Source organism: Capsicum annuum, chromosome 9 (genome assembly GCF_002878395.1).
Source record: "Capsicum annuum cultivar UCD-10X-F1 chromosome 9, UCD10Xv1.1, whole genome shotgun sequence".
Classification (NCBI taxonomy): Eukaryota; Viridiplantae; Streptophyta; class Magnoliopsida; order Solanales; family Solanaceae; genus Capsicum; species Capsicum annuum.
Window position 1 is genome coordinate 173,141,100 of NC_061119.1, and position 22,198 is coordinate 173,163,297.

At 37.5% G+C, this 22,198-nt stretch overlaps 1 protein-coding gene across 1 annotated transcript; it reads right to left on the reverse strand.

Moving 5' to 3' along the window:
* Nucleotides 1-10,159: 10,159 nt before the first annotated feature.
* Nucleotides 10,160-21,778, reverse strand: LOC107842355 (protein SEEDLING PLASTID DEVELOPMENT 1-like). The gene is made up of 9 exons (XM_016686145.2): nt 21,067-21,778; nt 19,570-19,784; nt 17,933-18,083; nt 17,490-17,681; nt 16,504-16,666; nt 16,138-16,370; nt 15,155-15,331; nt 14,869-14,991; nt 10,160-10,630 (listed from the first exon to the last, which is right to left on the reverse strand). The coding sequence occupies exons 1-9, from the start codon at nt 21,565-21,567 to the stop codon at nt 10,340-10,342; spliced, it is 2,046 nt and encodes a 681-aa protein (XP_016541631.2). The 5' UTR covers nt 21,568-21,778; the 3' UTR covers nt 10,160-10,339.
* Nucleotides 21,779-22,198: the final 420 nt, after the last annotated feature.

Below are 22,198 nucleotides of genomic sequence, written 5' to 3' on the forward strand. Positions count from 1 at the left end.
TCATGAGGTCCATAAAGGCCGCTGGGGCATTGGTTAGACCAAAAGACATGACTAGAAACTCAAAGTGACCATAACGGATTCGGAAGGCTATCTTTGGAATATCACATTCCCTCATTTTAAGCTGATGATAGTCGGATGTAAGTTCTATCTTGGAGAAACAACTTGCACCTTGCAACTAGTCAAACATGTCATCAATTCTCACAAGAGGGTACTTATTTTTGACTATGACCTTATTAAGCTAACGATAGTCAATGCACATACGTAAAGAACCATCCTTCTTTCACATAAATAGGACAGGTGCGCCCCAAGGAGAGACATTGGGCCTTATGAATCCTTTATCTAAAATATCTTTGAGTTGGTCTTTCAACTCCTTAATATCTGCAAGTGCCAAATGGTATGGTGGAATAGAAATAGGATGAGTGTCGGGAAGAAGTTCAATCTCGAATTCTATCTCTCTATTGAGAGGTACCCTTGGGAGATCTTCCCGAAAAACATTAGAAAACTCATTAACAATGTTGATTGACTAAATAGTTGGAGCCTCGGACTTAGTATCTTTGACTCTAACTAGGTGATAGATGCAACCTTTAGATGTAAGCTTTCTAGCTTTGAGATAGGAAATGAAATGACTCTTGGGAGATACTGAACTCCCAGACCACTCGAAAACTGGTTCATCAGGAAACTAAAACTTGACTACATGGGTACGACAGTCTACAGACACATAACAAGAATGAAGCCAATCTATACCCAGAATAAGGTCAAAATCCACCATGTCCAATTCTATCAAGTCAGCAAATATGGCTCTATGAAAATTAGTAACAGGACAATCTTTATACACTTGCTTCGCAACAACCGACTCCCCTACTGGAGTGGAAACTAGGAAAGGCACAGGAATTTTCTTGGGACTTATTTTGAAATTCACAGGTACTAATGGGGTCATATAAGAGAAACTTAACCCGGGGTCCAACAACACAAAAACATCAAAGCAAAAGACATGGAGCATACCAGTAACAACATCGGGAGAGTCCTCCTGCTCTTGATGGGATGGTAAGGCATAGAATTTGTTCTGGCACTGATAGCCAGCAGTGCTAGATAAAGCGCCTTGAGTAGGGGCGGGACGAGCTAGAGGAGCTGGTGCACTAGTTGTCTGTGACTAAGGTCAAATATCTCTATTCCTCTGCCTAATATACGGACAATCTCTAAGTCTGTGGCCCAACTTGCCACAACCAAAACAACCCCTCTAATCAGCTAAGCACTCACCGGGATAGTCCTTACCACACTTAGTACATGGAGGACCACGAGATCTATTACTCATACTATTTTGGGATCTAGACATAGAAGGTCTATTCCCCTGCTCCTGTCTACCTCTAGGTGCGGGAGCACTGGATAATGATGGTGAAGGCATAGACGGACAACCCTAGAACTATGGGCAGTTCTCTTCATGGGACCTAGCCTGACTATACTCATGTTGCTCCGATCTAGCCCTCTTGGTACCCTTAACTCTCTCTCTCCTTTATCTTATCTGCCTCTATCTACTGTGCATGTATCATCAACCTAGATAAATCTATATCTCTATTCAGTATTACAGTCCTACACTCTTTCAGTACCAAACCAGAAACACCTATCAAGAACTTGCTCATACTAGCTCAGGTGTCAACAATCAGATCAGGAGTATACTTAGCTAACTGGTTAAACTTCAAGCAGTACTTCCTAACAGTCATGGATTCTTGCCTTAAGTTCATAAACTCATCAATCTTCGTTTCCCACATCTCAAGCGGAAAAAACTTGTCCAAGAATGCATCTTGGAACACCTTCCAAGTTAGAGAAGTAGCATCCTCACCTCAACCCTTTCTCCACGATACAACCTAGTCATAAGCAATGTCTTTCAACCTGTAAGACGCCATCTCAATATTTTCTTCCTCAGAAACATACATCACCTATTTAATCTTTCTCACCTCCTCAAGTTATAACTGTGGGTTTGCACCTACCTTAGACCCACAAAACTCTAGCGGATTCATCTGCATGAAATCATGAATCCTAGCAGCAGCTAAATCACCTTCCTTCTGATTTAGATTTACGACATGGTTATTAGCCTGAACAGTGGTGGTGACTGCTTGGGCTAATGCCTGAAAGGCCACCCAAAACTTAGCATGAGACACGGTCTCATTCAAAGGATCAACTGGATGGGTTTGCTCATTATCGTTTCTGCAGGCATTCGCTCTTCAGGGAAGCATTTTCTAAAATAGGAGAGCATGAATTATTAGATGAGATGGACAACTGTAGGCACGATAGAATCTGAAAGAAAGAAATAATGTTTTCCTAAAACATTTTGTAGCCTCTTGCTCATAGATGTGGCGCACTACACACCGATGATCAAGACTCTACTTAACACGGCTTGTCAGACTCCCTAAGACTCCTTAAACCTTAGGCTCTGATACCAAGTTTGTAACACTTCGAAAATGGGTCTCGGGACATCACACGGTGCTTAAGGCTACAAGTAGCCCCAAGCTAACCCTTTGAGCCTGTTACTACATATAATAACTTTCTTTGATATAAAATAAATGAAACACTGATGTTGTCATATCAAATGATAGGAAATACAAAGAAAATATTTGGTCTAAACGACCACAATACTGGAAATCTCAACATACTAACAATCTGATAACTAGTTTGACAAAGCCTCTACTACTCCATGAACTAGAGAGCCATTGGGACAGGTCCCCAACTAACTCAAACTGAACTAAAAGCCATAATATATCTACTAAAGTACTTAAATGTCTGAAGATAGATCCTCGAACCATGAGGATAAACCACTGTGGAGATGTAGACAAAGGTACTTGAAAATCACTGACGAGGCTGGGACTGAGCACCTGAACCTACATTATAAGATAATGTAGCACATAGACGTATATATGGATCAGCACTTGGGAATGTACTGAGTATATGGGGATGCATTCATTTACATAAAACAATATCAGTACTCTTTCATCAAATCAAGCATGCAATTAGGAATGACTCATATAGCTTGAATCAGTCTAAAAATGTAAAGCTCATACATCATGTATAATGAAGCATGTAACACAAATCTCGTAAATCATTATACTTGACTTTTAAAAATCTCTACTCTCATCTTATTCTCAATACTTGAAGGTTAAAGGGACTTTAAACAATACTTTTGAACTCATACTTTTATCTCATGGAGAGTAAAACTTCTTCGAAACTCAAGGACTAAGGACTTTTCGAAACTTTAAGACTTGGAAACTCTGTGGCTCTTAGAATTACATAACTTTGGACACTCGGGAGTTTTTTCTAATTAACATAAACCAAGTGAGCTACATGGAGTCCAATGTCTTGTCCTCCTAAGGAATAAACCTCACGTTGGGAAGAGGCATCATACTTTTGCCAAGGAGTATAACCTCAACTTAGTGATCACTATCTCGACCTCAGGCCCATAAATCTCAGTCCTATGATGGCACGTAGTTCTGGGGTATGAGACCTTGAAATCATACCTAACTCGGTGCTAAATACTACTCCCATACTCAGCTCGAAACTCTTTGGAAATCCACCTCAAAATAAATCAAGGGTCTATAGCAAAGGCCAAATTATAATTATCTTTGCTTTAAATCATAAAGACTGAATAATGTGGATTCCTATCTTAACTCAGGCTCAAAAATAATCTTCCTTTAAAATCAAAGTACTCATTGATTAAATTATACTTAACAACATGTTGATTGAATCATACTCAACAACATACTCTTCAAGAAACATCAAAACTCATACTTGATTTAAAACTTATACTCATGCTCAAATAATCCCAGTTTCATAATAAAGCTTAAATCATGACATCAATCTTAGGAACATCAAAGCGATACAAGGATGTGCAACTCATAGCATATCTCTCAAATCTATCATAAAATAGTGAAATAATCATGCAAATCAAGACTTGAACAACTCTTAATCTCATAATTTTAAAATAAAGTAATTTGGGTATAAACCAACTTGCAAGAATATGAAATTCTTTAATAAAAATCAACAATTTAGGCATAAGAACAAAAGGAGTGTTTTTGTCCGAACTCCACATACCTTGAATTAGAAGCTTTGGATGAACTCTCGCTTTTGGGACTATATTCGTACTCTTGAATGTGAGTTCTTGAAGCCCTTGACTTGAGAATATTGACTCAATTTAGAAAATCTATGGTGAATCCTTGAGATTTTTAGAAGAGGATCTAGTGGTTGAGGGAAATTGTGAGAAAATCTCATATGATGCTTGTAGTGGCCTTAAATTCCGATGTTTGCACAGTTTAAGAGGCTTGGAAATAGTTCAAAGTGCCATTTTTGACTTCTGTACAAAACTGGAAAATTAAACTGGGAACCTAATTTTATGGGCCACCACGACGCACCACTATCGCGGTGGCTCACTGAAAATTGACAAATGGGAAGCTGGGAGTTACCACAACACGAAGCCATCTCTTTGTTCCACTGGTTAGGACCTGGAACATCAGCACGACATATCTCAATCACGCTAGGCCACTAAAAATTGACTATTAGGAAATTGGGGTCCTCCGCGACGCGCCACTATTGCGGAGTTCCACTGGAATTTGACAATTGTCAAATAGACCCTCTTCGCGACGTGCCAAGCACTAAAATGCTGTTGTTTTATGACTAGGACTTAAATTAGCCATAACTTCTTACCCTGGTATCGGATTTGGGCGAATCTTATATCGACGGAAAGCTTATCAAATTTCTCATGTGATAAAAAGTCAAAATTAGAGAAATTCTATATGGTTAACACGATACTCGCTTAGGAAGTCACTTCTCAATCTTTTAGGGCTAGAATTATGCCTCACTTGACACACCCTAAGGCTCATTATATGAGAGAATTTTGCAGGGTCTTACACAAGTATGAGGAAAGAAGGCACAACAGCCCTAGACATATGCATAATAATACAAGCTCTAGGACTTGGAAAGCCATTCAAAGAGCTTAGAACCTCTATAAAGATGCCACTCAATGGATGGCCCATAATGGGGAGAAAGTGCACCTCTAGAAAGGTAGATGGTTACCTAACCAACCCTCTTTAGGTAATCTCATCCGAGGTCCACCCATTATAGACTCTGGAGAATCCAAACTTAGCTCCATCTGGAGCAATAGGACCTGAAACTTTAAATCCCTACCTTTTTCCTCCCTGGCTGGGTCATCCAAATGATTAATAGCACTTTTTTTCCTAGTATTAGTATTACCAGGGACATCCTGATCTAGAGACTCAATGTCAAAGGTCTCTTTTCTTATAAAAGTGCCTACCATTTCATCAATAGAAATCCTGAGAGTAAGTAAGCTCCCAAGGACTTCAAGTGGATTTGGAATCATCCAGTCCCCAATAAAATCAAATTCTTTCTTTGGTAGCTACAAAATTAGAGTCTCCCAACAAATTATGCCCTTTCCTATAGGGGTATAGATATCTCTCTTTTTTGTGACTATTGTAACAACTTGCAAGAAAACATTAATCACATCTTATTTGAATTTCACATCATTGCAAGCTTCTAGAAAGCTGTTGTCACTAAATCCAATAATGAGGACTTCACTGTCAACCCTTCTCACCCACCCACTAGACTGCCATCTGAAAAACACTGAAAAATTAGTACTTCAACAGACTAGTTCCTTGGAAAACCCTTCTTCCCTATTGCCTTTGGATAATATGGAAGAACGAGAACTACAATCTTTTCAATAATAGGAATGATCAACTTAAATTCTCCCAAGCCTATTTTGAAACCATAGAATTCTCCAAAGTGATAGATAGTGGCAGGACCATGCCCACTATTTCTACCTTCCATCTAAAGTGGGAGCCTTCCTAAAGAGGTGTTTACAAGTTCAATACTGATGGATCTTGCCTAGAAAACCCAAGCAAAAGAGGCATTGGGGTGTTATTAGAGACCACTCAGGCAGCTGGATCATTGGATTAAGAAAAAGATTAGCTTGAGTTACCAATAACCAAATGGCCAAAACCGATAACCCTTAGAGAAGGACTCAAGATAGCACTTCATTGTAACCTTAAAACCATGGAGATCAACACTGACTCCATTGAAGTTATTCATATTCTACATAAAGGCAACCTCCACTATAACCTTTTACTTGATGAATATAGGTTGATTCTAAGAGAGTTAGGAGGAGCAGTCGTTCACCAATGCTATAGAGAGTAGAATGGAGTTGCAGACATCTTAGCAAAAGTAGCATCAGGAAGGGAAGCTTTTGAGGGACCATATGTTTTTGTAGTTCCACCAAATTATGTCTTGGATCACGTTTGGACATGCATTAATGGAACTAGCTATTCTAGGCTTGTTAACAACAATATCATGAACAGTATGCCTTTCCCAAACTCTTTTATAGTAGATCCGGGAAGAGTTCTACTTATTTTGTAACTAAAATTACTACTCTCTCTCTCTTTATATATATATATAGAGAGAGAGAGAGAGAGAATATGCCTATTGGATTATCTTTTAGAAAAAAGTTATCTAATCCATATCTAATGATCAGATTGAATAGTTACCTCATTTTAAAAAATCACTTTTTTAGGTTGCATACTAAAAAGGTGCATTAAAAAAATCTAGGTCGGCAACTTGAATAGCCAGCGATTTCTCTCTCTAAGGTCAAATGGCCTAAAAAGTTTTGTAAAATGAATTACGACTAGGGGTGTGTTTGGAAGAAAAGAAAATATTTTCTCAAAAAATAAGTTGGTTTCTAACTTATATTTTATTATTGTAAAAAACAATAAAAATATTTTTCTTAAGATCATTACATGTAATCTAACATAAAACTATCTGTGATCAGAAGGGATGCATGGGGTGTGAGGCCTCGAGGGTGGTGGGATGGGATGGTCAGGAGTAGGGCTTGGATGGATGTGAGGATACAATAAGCATAGAATGTTATTTATAGAAATTATTTTTCCTAGTTGCATTGAGGAGGTTATTTCGCTTACTTTTAAGAAATTTATTTTCTTATAAAAATATTTTAAAAAATTATGTCGAATCAAATATGAGAAAATAAGAAAATATTTTTCGAAAAATATTTCTTCCATGATAAACATACCCTAGATAATTAAGTTTGTTTTAAACAGGTTATCAATGGTACTACTTTCACCTCTTAGGGGTCGTTTGGTTGGGAATGTAGTTATATTAGGATTAGTTATACTCGGATAAGTTATACTGAAATTAGTTATACTGAGATTATTTTTTATTGAGTGTTTGGTTTGTTGTATTCAAAGTAATATGCATGGTATAATTTCTAAGAATAAATTAACTGATTATCAAAATACTCTCCATCTTATTTAACTTTATATATATATATATTCAAGCTTTAAATATTTATTCTTAAAAATAAATTTTTTATCTTATTTAGCTTAATTTTTTTGTGTGTGCATTTCCATAATTATATCGTTTGTATTTTAAAAATAAAAATTTCATCTTATTTAACTTTAATTTTTTTGTGTGTATCTTCCCATGATTATGCCGTGTGTGTTTAAATTTAGTTGAAATAAAAACTTTTAACTTAAGTTTGTTAAAGTAAAAAAGGATTTGTTGTTTATGTCACTTCATTTAAACACATATCACTCATATAATATAGAATATTAAAATTTATTTAATTGATATATACAATATCAATTTTTAAGTGATTAAAAAACTATTTAATTTAAAATATGTAATTCAACAATGGAGTCAACATTTTTATTATTTTTTAGAGAAATTAAAATATATAAATACAACAACAACAATAATAGACCCAGTGTATTCCCATGGAGTCTAGGGAGGGTAAAATGTACGCAGTCCATACCGCTACCTCCGAGGAAATAGAGAGGTTGTTTCCGATAGACCCCCAAAATTAAAATATATAATAAACATAATAATTATTCAAATAAATTTAACGTATCATATATTCATAAATAAAATATTTCTTAAATGTGTATGAATCTCTAATATTTCATGTTAAATTACTTATTTTGTTCTAAATTTCATAAAATATTAATAATCTCATTTTTTTGTTAAAAAAAATTCATCATAAAAAAATGTGAAAAAGAATTACTCTCATTTTTCATTATTTAGTATCACTAATATTTGGAGATTCAAATTATTATTTTTTAAATTAAATTTTCAAATATATATTTAGCTAAATATAAAAATATTTTTTTATTTAATAATTAAGCATGTATTAAGTTAGAAAGGGAATGTCAACATACTTTAATAACTTGTTCATGATTTATAAAAATACCTTATATTTTATATAAGAAAAATAAAGTAATATATATATATATATATTTATAAAGTGATAATCTTAGAATTTGGAGGGCAATTGTGTCCTTTTCAAATTTTATCCCAAGGATAAATAATGATGGGATTGTTATCCCACCAAAAGGATGGATAACTTATCCCGGTATTATTTATTAATCCCGAGATAAATTATCCGAAATATTGCCAACCAAACATGCATTAAAAATTTTATCCCGGAATTATTTGTTTTTGTACCTTAAACCAAACGGCCCCTTCGTACTTGTCTTATTTGAACCCCTGCCGACCTCAATAAATATTATATTATGAATATTTAGGACTATATATATGCTCGATCATCGCAGCACATTATTACTCCTTTCCTTTCATGCAACCTTAGATATATATCATCAATTACGCAAGAATTAATGGCTAGTACTTTTAGGATTTTTTTTATGTTTCATTCTTATATTGCTTTCATATTGTGTGTGCTCAGAAAGTCGTCCTATCAAGACATTTTCACCAAGGAAGAGTACATTAATGGAGACTGCTCAAGAAATGTTGAGGGAAAGATTACAAAGAAAAGATGCATTCAAGTATCACATCAACCGGCTTAGTCCTGGAGGACCTGATCCTAAGCATCATTAGGGCAGAAGCAGATTCAGAATTTCAAGAAGATGGATAATTATTTAAATTTGACGGATTCAACTTTTAGGTTCTTAAGTTTACCTCGTTTACGTTTTAGAAATTATACATTCAAAGCTTTTTCTTTTTTGAAATTTTGATGATTTTTCACATATAAATACGTACTTGCGTTGAAAATATTAGAACTAGTTGAGCTCATTGACCATTTATACAGTAACATTTTACAATTACAAAAGGAGCATAGAGATTTCAATGTGTCCGACTTTGGAGATTTAGAAAGTATAAACCAAATAATACAATGCAAAAAGATAGTTCTTATTAGAAACACAAGATGAATGTTAGAATTGATTTTCAACTTCACTCGTAAAGGTACAATCAATAACGATTGCACCATATGATTTCTTGAGCTAGCATGCACACATATTTGAGTAATTTTGAAGAGATATAATATCGTGATACATAATTTAACTAAAGAAACCATGACCATGAGTGCACGTAAACCCACAGTACCCTTCCACTCAAATACACCCATGCACCTAGTGAATCCACTAATAAATCGAATTTAACTCTTCAATTAATTCCTGAATAGTCATATGAAGATGAAATCTCAGTATTCATTAAGAGAAGAATGCCCAATACGGAATAAGATTGTTTGCAATTCCTTTCCTCTTTCATTCTTATAGTAATACAGATTTATGTATTTGTACATTTCTTAATTATGTCATATCTAATGCAGATACCTTTTATTTGAATTATCATTGAATGATAGAGCAAACTCAAATCTTATTATTGTTACTTCAGAAACCAACCATGCTAAAGCTTCAGAATGTTCACTTTATCCTGCAGAACGTTTATTACTTGATCGGGAAATATTGGCTTTATGACATTAACGCTTGTGTATCGTAAAACTTTAGATAAGGAACCCACTCTAAAAGCTGGCCTTTTTTATCCAAAGAATCTGATGCAGTTGACAAGAGTCATTGTAGTTCAACAAGGAAAGGCAGGTAGAAATCCTCAAAAAGAAAAGCATGCCATCTCTCCTAGCCTTTTTTCTTGCTATGATTCCGCTGACAGATCTCCAACGCCACCTTTTGAACAACTATGCCCCTGAATGAAATGTGATATAATTACCAACCCAACCGAAAATCCGTAAAGGACTTCAACGATCCTGTTAGGCTGATCCCGTACATCATGCTGATGCTGTAAAAGGCTGAGAATTTGACAAGTATCATTGATTGAGGGCCATAATTAGTAGAATCAAGAATCAGAACCAAATTTCTAGATAACCATTTGTATTAATATCCAATAGCTTCAGGTATTTTCAATAGATGTTGAATGACGCACTATACCAAGTGTGCTGTACAATCTGAGAGGAAAGCCTTCAAAAACAAAGATAATGCATTCTGCCAGAGGCAACTGGTGTTAAAACCAACAATCTACTTTCTTATTCAGGTAGTAGAGGTAACCTATTCACGGTGTAGGCAGATCCATTTGATTCAGCATTCGGCCTGAAAAATTCATCAACTTCTTCACTATCGTGATTGTCTTCATCAGATGCATTGTTGAAAGGGAGAATTCGAAGCCTTAAATCCGGTCCTGTTCCAATTCGCTCTGATTTTAGCTTATACTTTCTAACAAGATCCTTCTGAAGCAGTATAATATTTGATGGCCGAGGGAGTAGCTCAACAGGTTCCCCTTTTGGAATTACCACTCGCTCCATTGCTATTCTAGCCTCCTGCAAAAAGTCGATGCACAAAAATCCACTCACAGCTTTTAAAGCAACTACAGAAATGATATTAGTTGGTGATATATCAGGAAACATAGATAACAAACCAGGATAACATGGTTATTATCAATGGTAGATTATGTAAATACAATGCTAAATCCATTAGGGAGGCATTCTTTTCCTTTGTTGATAGTTCTCTTTTCTTTCTCTGTTTTGTTTCTTCTGTTTAATTAGTTAACGTAAATTTCTTAAGTTCTGATTAAAGAAATAATTATCCTGAACTAAACATTAGATGTAGATGCTACACTCAAGCCCCATACCCACTAACAACCAGATCCAGAAGAACTGCAATTTAGTTTTAACAGTAATGAAGTTCTAGGGAGGGAGGCCAAGGTTTGGCCTCAGGGGCGGTAGAGGAAGACGTGTTGATAGAGTTGGTAGGCTGAGGGTTGGATCTTGGAATATAGGGACTCTTCAGGGTAAGTCCATAGAGCTTGTGAAGATTCTTAGAAAGAGGAGGATTAATATTGCGTGTGTTCAAGAGACCAAGTGGGTAGGGTCTAAGGCTAGGGATGTGAATGGTTATAAGCTTTGGTACTCTGGGAGCGAGAAGCGTAGAAATGGAGTTGGCATCTTAGTAGATGAAGAGCTTAGAGGTCAGGTAGTAGAGGTAAAGAGGATCAGCGATAGGTTGATGACTATTAAGTTGGTCATTGCGGGACTTACCCTGAATGTGTGTAGTGCTTATGCGCCGCAAGTGTGCTTGGATAGGGAGGAGAAGATGCGGTTTTGGGAGGCTTTGGATGAGGTGCTGAGAGGCGTACCTAGCTCGGAGAAGATTGTTGTAGCAGGAGATTTCAATGGGCACATCGGAGCGTTACCGGGAGGCTTTGGTGATGTGCATGGTGATTTTGGTTTTGGGGAAAGAAATGAAGAGGGGGCTACTCTATTGGATTTTGCGAGGTCCTTTGGGATGGTAGTGGTGAACTCGGGCTTCCCGAAGAAGGACGATCACCTGATCACCTTCCGAAGCGCGATAGCCAAGACCCAGATTGACTTTTTGTTGCTTAGGAAAGGGGATAGGGTGTTGTGTAAGGACTGTAAGGTCATCCCGAGTGAGAATCTTTCGACCCAGCATAGGCTTTTGGTTATGGATTTGGGTATAAAGAAGAATAGGAAGAAAAGGGGTGAGGAGTGTAGACCTAGAATTAAGTGGAGCGGCTTGACGCCAGTGAATGCGTGGGAGATAGGGGAGAAGTTGGCGGGAATGGGGGTGTGGGAATGTAGGGGGGACGTGGATAGTATGTGGGATAGGGTGGCTAGGTGCATCAGGGAGAATGCTAGTGAGGTGTTGGGTGTTTCTAGGGGCCGGGCCGGGCATCATCGGGGGGATTGGTGGTGGAATGAAAAGGTTAAGAAGAAAATGGAGACCAAGAAAGGGGCGTATGCTAAGTTGGTTGAGAGTAAGGACGAAGAAGAGAAGCGGGTAAATAGGAAAGAGTACTAGTTATCTAGGAAGGAGGCTAAGTTAGCAGTTACGGCGGCTAAGAAGGCAGCATTTGAGAGCTTGTATACGGGGTTACAGGAGAAAGGAGGGGAAAAAAGTTGTTTAGACTCGCTAAGGCTTGGGAAAGGAAGGGTCGTGACCTCGATCAGGTGAAGTGCATTAAGGGGGAGGACGGTACAGTGTTGGTGGAGGACGGCCACATTAAGAATAGATGGCAGTCGTATTTTCATAGGCTCTTGAATGACGAAGGGGATAGAGATATTAGGTTAGGGGAGCTGGAGCACTTAGAGGAGTGCCGGGATTTTAGTTATTGTAGACGTTTTAAGGTAGAGGAGGTTAGAGAGGCTGTTCGCAGGATGCGAAGGGGTAGGGCGACGGGGCCTGATGAGATACCTGTGGATTTTTGAAAGTTTTCTGGCGAGGCTGGTTTAAGGTGGTTGACTGGATAGTTTAACGGAATTTTCAAGACGGCGAAAATGCCCGAGGCTTGGAGGTGGAGTACTATGATCCCTCTTTATAAGAACAAGGGTAACATTCAGAGTTGCAATAACTATAGGGGTATTAAGTTATTGAGTCACTCTATGAAGATTTGGGAGAGAGTGATCGAGGTGAGGCTGAGACGGACAGTGTCTATTTCGGAGAACCAGTTTGGATTTATGCCTGGCCGCTCGACAACGAAAGCAATTCACCTGGTACGGAGACTGGTGGAACAGTATAGGGAAAGGAAGAAGGACCTGCACATGGTGTTTATTGACTTGGAGAAGGCATACGACAAAGTCCCCAAGGAGGTGCTTTGGAGATGCTTGGAGGTGAGTGGAGTCTCGATGGCATATATCAGAGCAATTAAGGACATGTATGATGGAGCAAAAACTCAGGTGAGGACGGCGGGAGGAGACTCAGAGCATTTTACTGTCTTGACAGGATTGCATCAGGGATCTACTCTTAATCCCTTTTTGTTTGCTTTGGTGATGGATGTGTTGACACGGCGTATTCAAGGAGAGATGCCTTGGTGTATGCTTTTTGCAGATGATGTAGTTTTGATTGAGGAGACGCGGGGGGTGAATGATAAATTAGAGGTGTGAAGACAAAGTATTTGGAATGCAAATTTAATGACGTAAGGCTGGAGAATGAGGTGGTAGTGAAGTTGGAATCACAGGTGGTATGTAAGAGGGATAGTTTCAAGTATCTCGGGTCTGTGATTCAGGGTAATGGTGAGATTGACGAGGAGGTCTCGCACCGTATTGGGGCGGAATGGATGAAGTGGAAGCTCGCTTCGGGGGTATTGTGTGATAAGAATGTGCCTCCGAAGCTTAAAGACAAATTCTACAGGGTGGCAGTCCATCCGGCCATGTTGTATGGAGCGGAGTGTTGGCCAGTTAAGAACTCCCACATTCAAAAAATGAAGGTGGCAGAAATGCGGATGTTGCGTTGGATGTGTGGGATGACTAGGGGGGATAGAGTTCAGAATGAGACTATCACTATCAGGGAGAAGGTTGGTGTGACTCTAGTGGAGAATAAGATGCGGGAAGTCCGATTGAGATGGTTCGGACACGTGATGAGGAGGGGCATGGATGCCCCGGTTCGCAGGTGTGACTGCGTACATCGTACCCTCCCCAGACCTCACTATGTAGGAATACAATGGGTTTGTTGTTGTTGTTGTTGTTGTTGTTGTAGTAATGAAGTTCTAGTAACTAGAGTGGTACACGCTCCATTTCCTGATAAGGAAAAACAAAGGCTAGTGCATCAGCCACCAGTTCGTTGACTTTTTTAGACGAATATTAGCAAGTTAATAATTTTTTCCAATCTGTTGGCTAATTAACCTAGTCTAATTTGAAAAGAGAACTCCTCTGGCAAATCGACAGAGTATGATAGAGCCCCTATGACCTTATTCTAAATGCTCAAAGTCCTTCAACATTCTGCATTAGATTCTAGCTAGTAGGATAATGTATTTGTTGAATGCTCCACCCCCTTCAGATGAGACCTCGGGCAACAAGACCCATCACAGAAACATTTGAAACATTCGTGTGAAATAAAAAAATTATCTCTTTTCCACTGCATATAGCTGATGCCTCAGTCAAAAATGAAAAAGAAAAAGGCCACCACAGTGCACTAAGCTCTCGTTGTGTGCAGGGTCCAGAGAAGGGTTGGACCACATTGGGTCTTATTTACGCTGCCTTAACTTGCATTCTGCCAGAGGCAATAGCTAATGCCTTAGTCCAAAATGAAAAAGAGAAAGGACAGCACGGCACACTAAGCTCATGCTGTGTGCAGGTCCAGGGAAGGGTTGGACCACATTGAGTCTTAATTATGCTGCCTTACCTTGCATTCTGCAAGAGGCTATTCCACAGCTTGAACATGACCTCATGGACACATGGTGACAACTTTTACCATCGTGCCAAGCTCCCCTTCTTTGTCTGAAATGAAAACACAACTTTTTAACAGACTTGGTAAATCCTAAGTTGAAGTCCACTTTATCTTTTGTTTCACTGCAAACATCAAATGCCCTCACACAGCAAGACAAGTTGTTATAGCATATATATGTTTCAGGTCAATGACTTCCTCAGAACCTCCATGTTTTCCGGATGGTGAAAATTAGTATTTCATCATAAACTTAAGGGCAGTCACTACTACAGTTTATCATGCGTAGCCCATTATCATCTTGATGGTGGTCAGCGGCTAGAGTCTTTGAAATTGTAGTTTCCAAAAAAGTACTACAAAAAAGAATACAAGGTCAAAATACCTCTAAGGCATCAATCTTTCCAGACTCATTCGTCTTAGCTTCAGATTCAAGAAAATCAAAGCCATCAGCAAAATCACTCATTAATGCCTGCATAGCCTTTGTCAACTGCGTTGAGGAGCTTGTCTGCAAAAGATATAAGATACTTTCACATAAGTTGCCCAAGAATAGTGAAGCCACTCCTCTGAGACAATAAATAATATGTAATATAACTCATCTTGTTTTTCCCTTCTTTCTTCAGAACTTCCATTCAAATGAAGAGATATTGCAAGTTATCTCTAACAAATACCTTTGTCACATAAATAGGAATGCCGTGAGATCTTGCAGCTGATTGAATCCAAGAATTTTTCTTAAGCTTGGACTGCAGAGCAAGTAGCACATCTGCTTCGCTGATATTATCAGTAAACTCAACGGCATCATCGATGTTTAGCTGTTTTATCCCTTGCATCACACTTGCCTCTGAGATCTACAGTACCTGCTCAAATATGAGTTCCACGTAGATGTTTTCGTATAGAAGCTGACGGAAGGTTTATCCTCTCCTCATTTTTTTTTTCTTCTTAAGAATCTCTACTCTATGCTTAACAACTTTAGAGCACTAAAAGGAAAAGAGAATGGATTAACTCAAATCTTCATTAATTGACATAAAACTTGAGGAAGCTCTATTATTGTAAGACATGTATTTGACAATTACTTTAATGAGCGAAATCTTAATGAGATAAAGCAAACAATAACCTCTAGTGGGATCTTAAGGAATGACAAGAATCAGGTAGATGTTCTTTTTTCCCAGGAATATTTCCAAATAAAAATATTTGCTAGGTATGAATCTGAATAGTCGGCCAAAGGAAAAAATCATTCCTCCTTGATACCCCTTCTCTTGATTTTTGGGGCCACCAAGCACTTGCTGCAAAAAAAGGAGGTATCTGGGACCTTAACATGAGAAGAGAGGCAAAGGAGGAGACAATTAAGGATACTGGAGAAGCATCAAATTATGTTTGTTAGATCCAAATTAAAAGATACTAACTTTACAGCAGATTAAATAACAACACCACGCGAATGCAGAACCATCTGTACTAGGAGGTAATTCACTTTTTTGGAAATTAATTCTCTTTCAATGGCCCTTCAACAATATGAATTACAAGCTCGGCAGTAAATCTGAACTAAGAGAACACATTCTGAGACTAGTATTTTAGTTATTAACCAAATCTATACATATTGAATGTTGTGATGTCATTCTTTTTCCTTCTGAACAAGTAAAAGGTAATATCATCTTACCCCATATAGAAAAATGCAAAGGGCATCCTCACTTTCACCTGAATCTCCTTCCATGCTTGGTTCTGTTGCTGAGATGAGCTCAGTAGAACCAGGTATACCTCCATTCATCTGGATAATATCTTCAACCAAAACTTGATTTCTATCATCTAATGGTGCTTGGATGGATGAGCTTTCCATTATTCCATCTTGCGATCCTGGATATATCTTGCGAATTTCATATTTCGGGTAACGTCCTTCTCAACATGAAATTTAACACCATGGCAGACAAATAAACAACATCCAATTAGCTTTCCAACAGGACAATATGCAAATGCTTTTTCGGCAAATTGTTTTGTAAGGACTTAGGAGGGAGGACTAATAACAGACCTGCAAGAATTGCATCTACGGTTGCTTCTAAATCAGGATGTACTCTCAATTCGGCCTTGGAGATTATCTCAACCCCACAGCTAAAAGATGATGGACCTTTTCTTTCCCGTACAGATTTCTGAACGCCTCTCCTGCTTGCCTCTTCATCCCCAAGAGTTACACTCTGACAAAGAAACAAATTAAATATAATTATGCTGCTATACTATAAACCTCAAAAGAAATAGCTTCTAGTTACCAAATAGTGCATGAGAGTAGAGAGTCATTCCATGCTTTAGTGGTATTATGCCAACAGCTTGAACAGTAAAGTTAGACCTGATATCATCTTGTGAGAGCTTCTCCACTATAAGATATCATGTCAAGATACCTTCATGAGTATATATTTAGGCAACTCAGTAGAAGACTCCTAAGTTTTATTGATATTGAATGTGAAACTGAAATAAACAGTATAAACTATTAGCATTACACCTTTCCCATCTATCCAAAACAAAAAAAAAATTAACAATCACCATAGCAAGGTAGATTCCCTTAAGCATTTCTTTTTTTAATCTTCAGTTTCTCGCTTAATTTTGTTGTTTCACCCGCTGTCCCTCCATGCACCCCTCATATTGCAATTACATAGAAAATGCATTGGTTCATTTCAACAAAACTATTTTTTGTTTTTCACCCTTCATGCACCACTAATGTTGCAATAGCATAAACAGATATTAGTTTGCATAATACTCGTGAGATATGAAACAAGAAAAACAGAAGTAACATCTGATACAACTAGATCCGGTCAGATACCCCTAGACATCTCACTAGCTTCTTTGGAAATAGACGCCCTATTACCTAAAACTGTGAAGTAAAGAGAAGCTCATTGGAAATCACAAAGTTCCCATACTTACCATTTGTAGTATAACAGCATTGTTTAACATTTACTAAGTATCAACTCCAATGTCTCAAATGTAACAACTGCCAATGGAAAAGTTCTGTTAAACAAGAACAACCTGTACTCCTCCAACCAGCATCTCTAAAGCAGGATTCATTACTAAATTCTCTATTGTTACACCATGAGCAGTTGCAACTAACTGAATTCCTCGCTGTGCAATGGTGCTTGCAGCCATTGCCTCAAGCTTAGTACCAATCTCATCGATTACAATCACTTGTGGCATATGATTTTCCACTGCTTCTATCAGCACCTACAAAAATATAAAGTAAATACAAAATCCTCATTGATCGGTGACAATTGGCGCATGCATGCTTGGAGCCACTCATGTAACGGAAGGACAGAGCGATTCATCTAGTAAATGTTGTCTCAGTTTTGCTTCATAAATGTGGTAAGATAGAAGGTCTCTTCCAATAATAAATTACAGCGGTTGCAACAATACATCTTTTTTAGAAAAGTAATTTTATTTTCATCTTGCTAACAGAGTGGAAGTCAAACTCCTACCTCGTGTTGCATGTCGTTATGTGGAACCTGCATCCGCCGAGCATTACCTATTCCCGCATGGGGTACATCACCATCCCCACCAATTTCATTAGAGGTGTCAACAATCATGACACGCTTTCCATAATCATTTGCAAGCATCCTGGCTATGTCCCTAGGAGATTAAAAAAAAGGAATCTTTAGATACTCGTCTGCAGAATCTCGTGAAAATAGCTTGATTGTGATGGTAGGAGATACATGCACATTGCAGAGGAATTGTCAATGTCATGTTATAACTGCAGGATTCCCTATGTATATCGGATTGCAAGGAGTAATGAGAGGAGAAAGCAGGCGTGATGGCGTGGGATACAATGATAAGCACATACAGACAGCTGAACCCTTGATACATCGAATACTAGACAAACTCCATCACATTAGAGCTAACCAATAATGTGGGACAATAGGAGGAAATGCAAGAAACAAACATCTAAAAGGGACACTCACGATCTATGTTGCTCGGACTCATCAAAAATGTCAATGGGTGCGTGTCGGATTCGCCAAAAATAGTGTATTTTTGAAGAATCCGACACGGGTGCGGCATCGAAAGAGAAAGAGTCCGCGTAACTTAGCTCACGATACATAAATAAGCTTACCCTGCATAAAAAGTATACAAATACACTCCTTTGCAGTAAATGCGCATAAGACACACAGAAACCCCACCCCCCACCCTAAGTGCCAGATTCACAAAATTTTCCCACCACTTCATATACACCGTTTCATTAAATACAGTAACAAACAGCATTTTCTAGACTAGTCTGGGACCAAAAGTTTTAGCTAAATAAGCTCATAAAGACTTCAGAAAAGAAAAAGACAGAAAAAGGAAGAGTTGAAGAAATAAGTAGAATTACATCATGATGAACCTAGAAAACTTTAATATTATTGACCATGTCCAGGATCTTTAACTTTAACTACCACAAAAAGCTACGATGTTGCCTTCACAAATTGCAAGAAACCTGTTTTCTTCCATGAACCATAGCTTCATGAAATCTTCGGACTCAATTAAATAGGCAATTAAATTTGTCCAACATTGAGCTTAAAGATAAAGAAAGAGGTCTCAGCTTATTTTTTTCTCAATGAAAGGAGCATTAGGAAGCCATGTCTACATACCAAATTGGCAGCGCCAATAAGAAAATTTTAGACAAGGGGTTGGCAAAGACCTAATATAAAATCCAGAATCAAATTCACTGGTTTCAAGCTGCAAGCACACAACCAGAAAGGATGCCTGTTTCCAACCTTGATGGAGCTAGGCAGCATCTGTGTGTTATAGCTTACCAAAATATAAAAACCAAGTTTGCCTTGGAACTGGACATATTGGAAATATGACTTATTTTGTCTTTGTTATCAAGTTTATTTCCTCCTATTCTCAAAATTGAGGCCACAGGTAAAGCAATAAGAAAACTAGTATCTTTCTAATGTCACTACCAGAAATATAGTGGCCAATGATTAACTTTAAGGAGGAGAAGGAGAATCAAGGTTGAACGCCAAAAATGTTCCTCTACTTCAAGACATTGCTCTCATTGGGATTGGGAAGGGTCGAGTCTTCTTCTGAGTCCATATCAAAGATCAGAAGGCATGACATGAGAGTGTATATAATGACCAACCTGATAATAGTTGTTTTCCCTACTCCAGGAGGACCAATGAGCAACAAAGAAGCACCATCTTTAACTAGATCTCGCAATGAGTTTGCACTTCCAGATATTGCACGACCAACTCGACAAGTTAAACCAATAATTGTACCTTTCCGGTTTCTAATAGCACTAATTCGGTGTAAAGTTCTGCTAATGCCAGCCCTATTGTCAACTGCAAAGTCACCAACCTGTAATATGAGAAACCATTAAATATAGTGCTAACCAAATAGTTAGTAGTACTACCTTTTGCCTTGGATCACAGTGAATTGTTATCGACGACTATGTTACTGCATTTCCTAGAAAGAAAAGGGCAATAGTTACTAGTCCTTCTGCAACTAAATGAATACTAAAACAGCCTCTCCAATTAGGATTTTAAACAAAGATCTGTGTCTTTAAGCATATCATTAAAACAACAACCTCAAAAAAGAATCGTGTTAATCAATCAGGCACATCCTCAATATTTCTACTCATCAATGATTCAGCCTATGTGTGTGTTTGTAACAAATTAAAGCTACCATTGCAACTTTAAATCAAATTATTTCTACAAGTAGAAGCAATCCAGGATTTTAAAATCATGGACGGAAGTATCAAGTATCAGCACACTCACAATTCCTCTGGATAAGAACTTTGCATAAGTATATGTATTTTTAAAATCATTCTACTCTCTCTTTTTAAATTTATGTGATGAACTTTCTTTTTTAGTCTCTCCAAAAAGAAGATTACCTTTCTATAAATAGAAATATGTTAACTTGATATTTCTCATTTTACAAATGATTTACAGGCACACAATTATTTATGGTTTGTTTTATACCACAATTCAAAAGTCTTTCTTTCTTTCTTTAACTTTGCCTTCAGTTAAAGGGCATAAATTTGGATGGAGGAAGAACTATAGATATTTATTAGCGGAGCCAAAATTTTCACTAAGGAATTCAAAATATATATAAAATAAACGAACCTATGAAGAAATAGATTCAAGATATACTATGTACATATACATAAAGGGGCAGCCTGGTGCACTAAAATTCCCTTTGTGCCTGGAGTCTGGGGAAGCACCACACCACAAGGGTCTATTCTATATAGTCTTACCTTGCAGTGCAAGAGGCTGTTTCCACAACATAAACTTGCAACAACTTTACCAGTTGATCTGGGGTTCCTCTTCATACTATGTATATATACAAAAAAACAATTCTTCTCTCTCTCTCTCTCTCTCTCTCTATATATATATATATATATATATATATATATATATATATATATATATATATATATATATATATTCTGGAAATACCAGGCAGGCATGTTGACCTTATGTGTGCTAAGTCTCCCTTAATATAAAATATAATAGAAACAAATATCCAGATATAAACTTAGATCTCAAAGATATTCCAATACCCTAGCTCCGCCAACGTATAGTTCAAGCTGAATTGGATACTGTAGCATGTAAATAACATAGATTTATTCAATTTTAACCTGCGAGGTAGCTTTCTGAAGATCATCTAAAGTAATAGGATGATCCGACAAGATAAAGTCACCAGAGGGTAATCGCGCAAGTGGCTTCCGACCCAAGTCCATAACCACCTCAATTAAATTAGAAAACTCCGAGTGTTCACCAACTCCGCGCCGCATCTCCTCCGGCAACAGAGCCAATAACATTCCCAATTCCACTTCAAATTCATCACCAATCAATGAAGATGACGATACCGATGAGGATGATGATAAGCACAAGAACGAGGGATTACTCGGCAATTTCATGGGTACAACAGTAAATCGCCAAGAGGTCACTGATTCAAATCGTGAAAATAAAAAGAACCCTTGTAATCCTGTCCTTCTCACGGCTCCACATATTGCAGGAACTTTAGCGTATCGAGTTGCATCTACAGTGAAGTTTGAAAAGGAGAGGGATTGAAATGGGGTAATTGGGGTTTGATAGTGAAAATGAAATTGTGGGTTAGGTAAAGCAAAAGAGAACATTGCTTTTGCTTTCTTGGCGCTAAAATTAGCATTGGTGTTTTGAAGTTCCACTAAATTCTGCTATATGTGTTTCTGAAATTCAGATGTTTTGACTTGCAAAATGAGCGGTTTAGCTTGCTTATCCTTTTTTTCTATTTTATTCACTTTATTTTCATTTTCTGATATTCAAGAAGAAATTGAAGGAAATGAGTCAAACAAGTCACTCGTTAACCTTTGATGACTATTTTGACCCAGAAGGGGCCAAAGGCAATTAAAATCAAATCAAATTAATTAGGGATTCAATTAATATTTTTGAAAATTCTAATTTTTTTAAATATACAAAAAAATCCCAACACTATTTTTTAATAAAAATAAAGTATCGCAAAGGGGATAATCAGTTTCAAAATTCATCCCTCCTCTCAACGTCCTAAATGTTCTCTCATTTCTATATGTGTGTGTCTCTCTCTCTCAAAACGACCAAACAACTGTTGTTCTCCACTGATAATAGATCACCACTACCGCCATCTCTGGCAACTTTCAACCTTCGGAGACCCATATTTAAATTCTTCATCGTTCGCTCTTCCCTTGTAGCTTTCAACTTCTCTCTCTTCGCAGGTCAATTTTTCTCTTCTTTTTTTTCAAAAAATTAGGC

What these genes read in the sequence shown, in the direction of transcription:
- LOC107842355 (XM_016686145.2), bottom strand. Translation starts at nt 21,567, where the DNA reads ATGTTCTCTTTTGCTTTACCTAACCCACAATTTCATTTTCACTATCAA. An exon ending in GGGAAAACAACTATTATCAG is followed by an intron (nt 18,084 to 19,569) that starts GTTGGTCATTAT and finishes TTAATCTCCTAG; the next exon opens with GGACATAGCCAGGATGCTTG. An exon ending in GAAAGATTGATGCCTTAGAG is followed by an intron (nt 10,631 to 14,868) that starts GTATTTTGACCT and finishes GACTTTTTGCAG; the next exon opens with GAGGCTAGAATAGCAATGGA.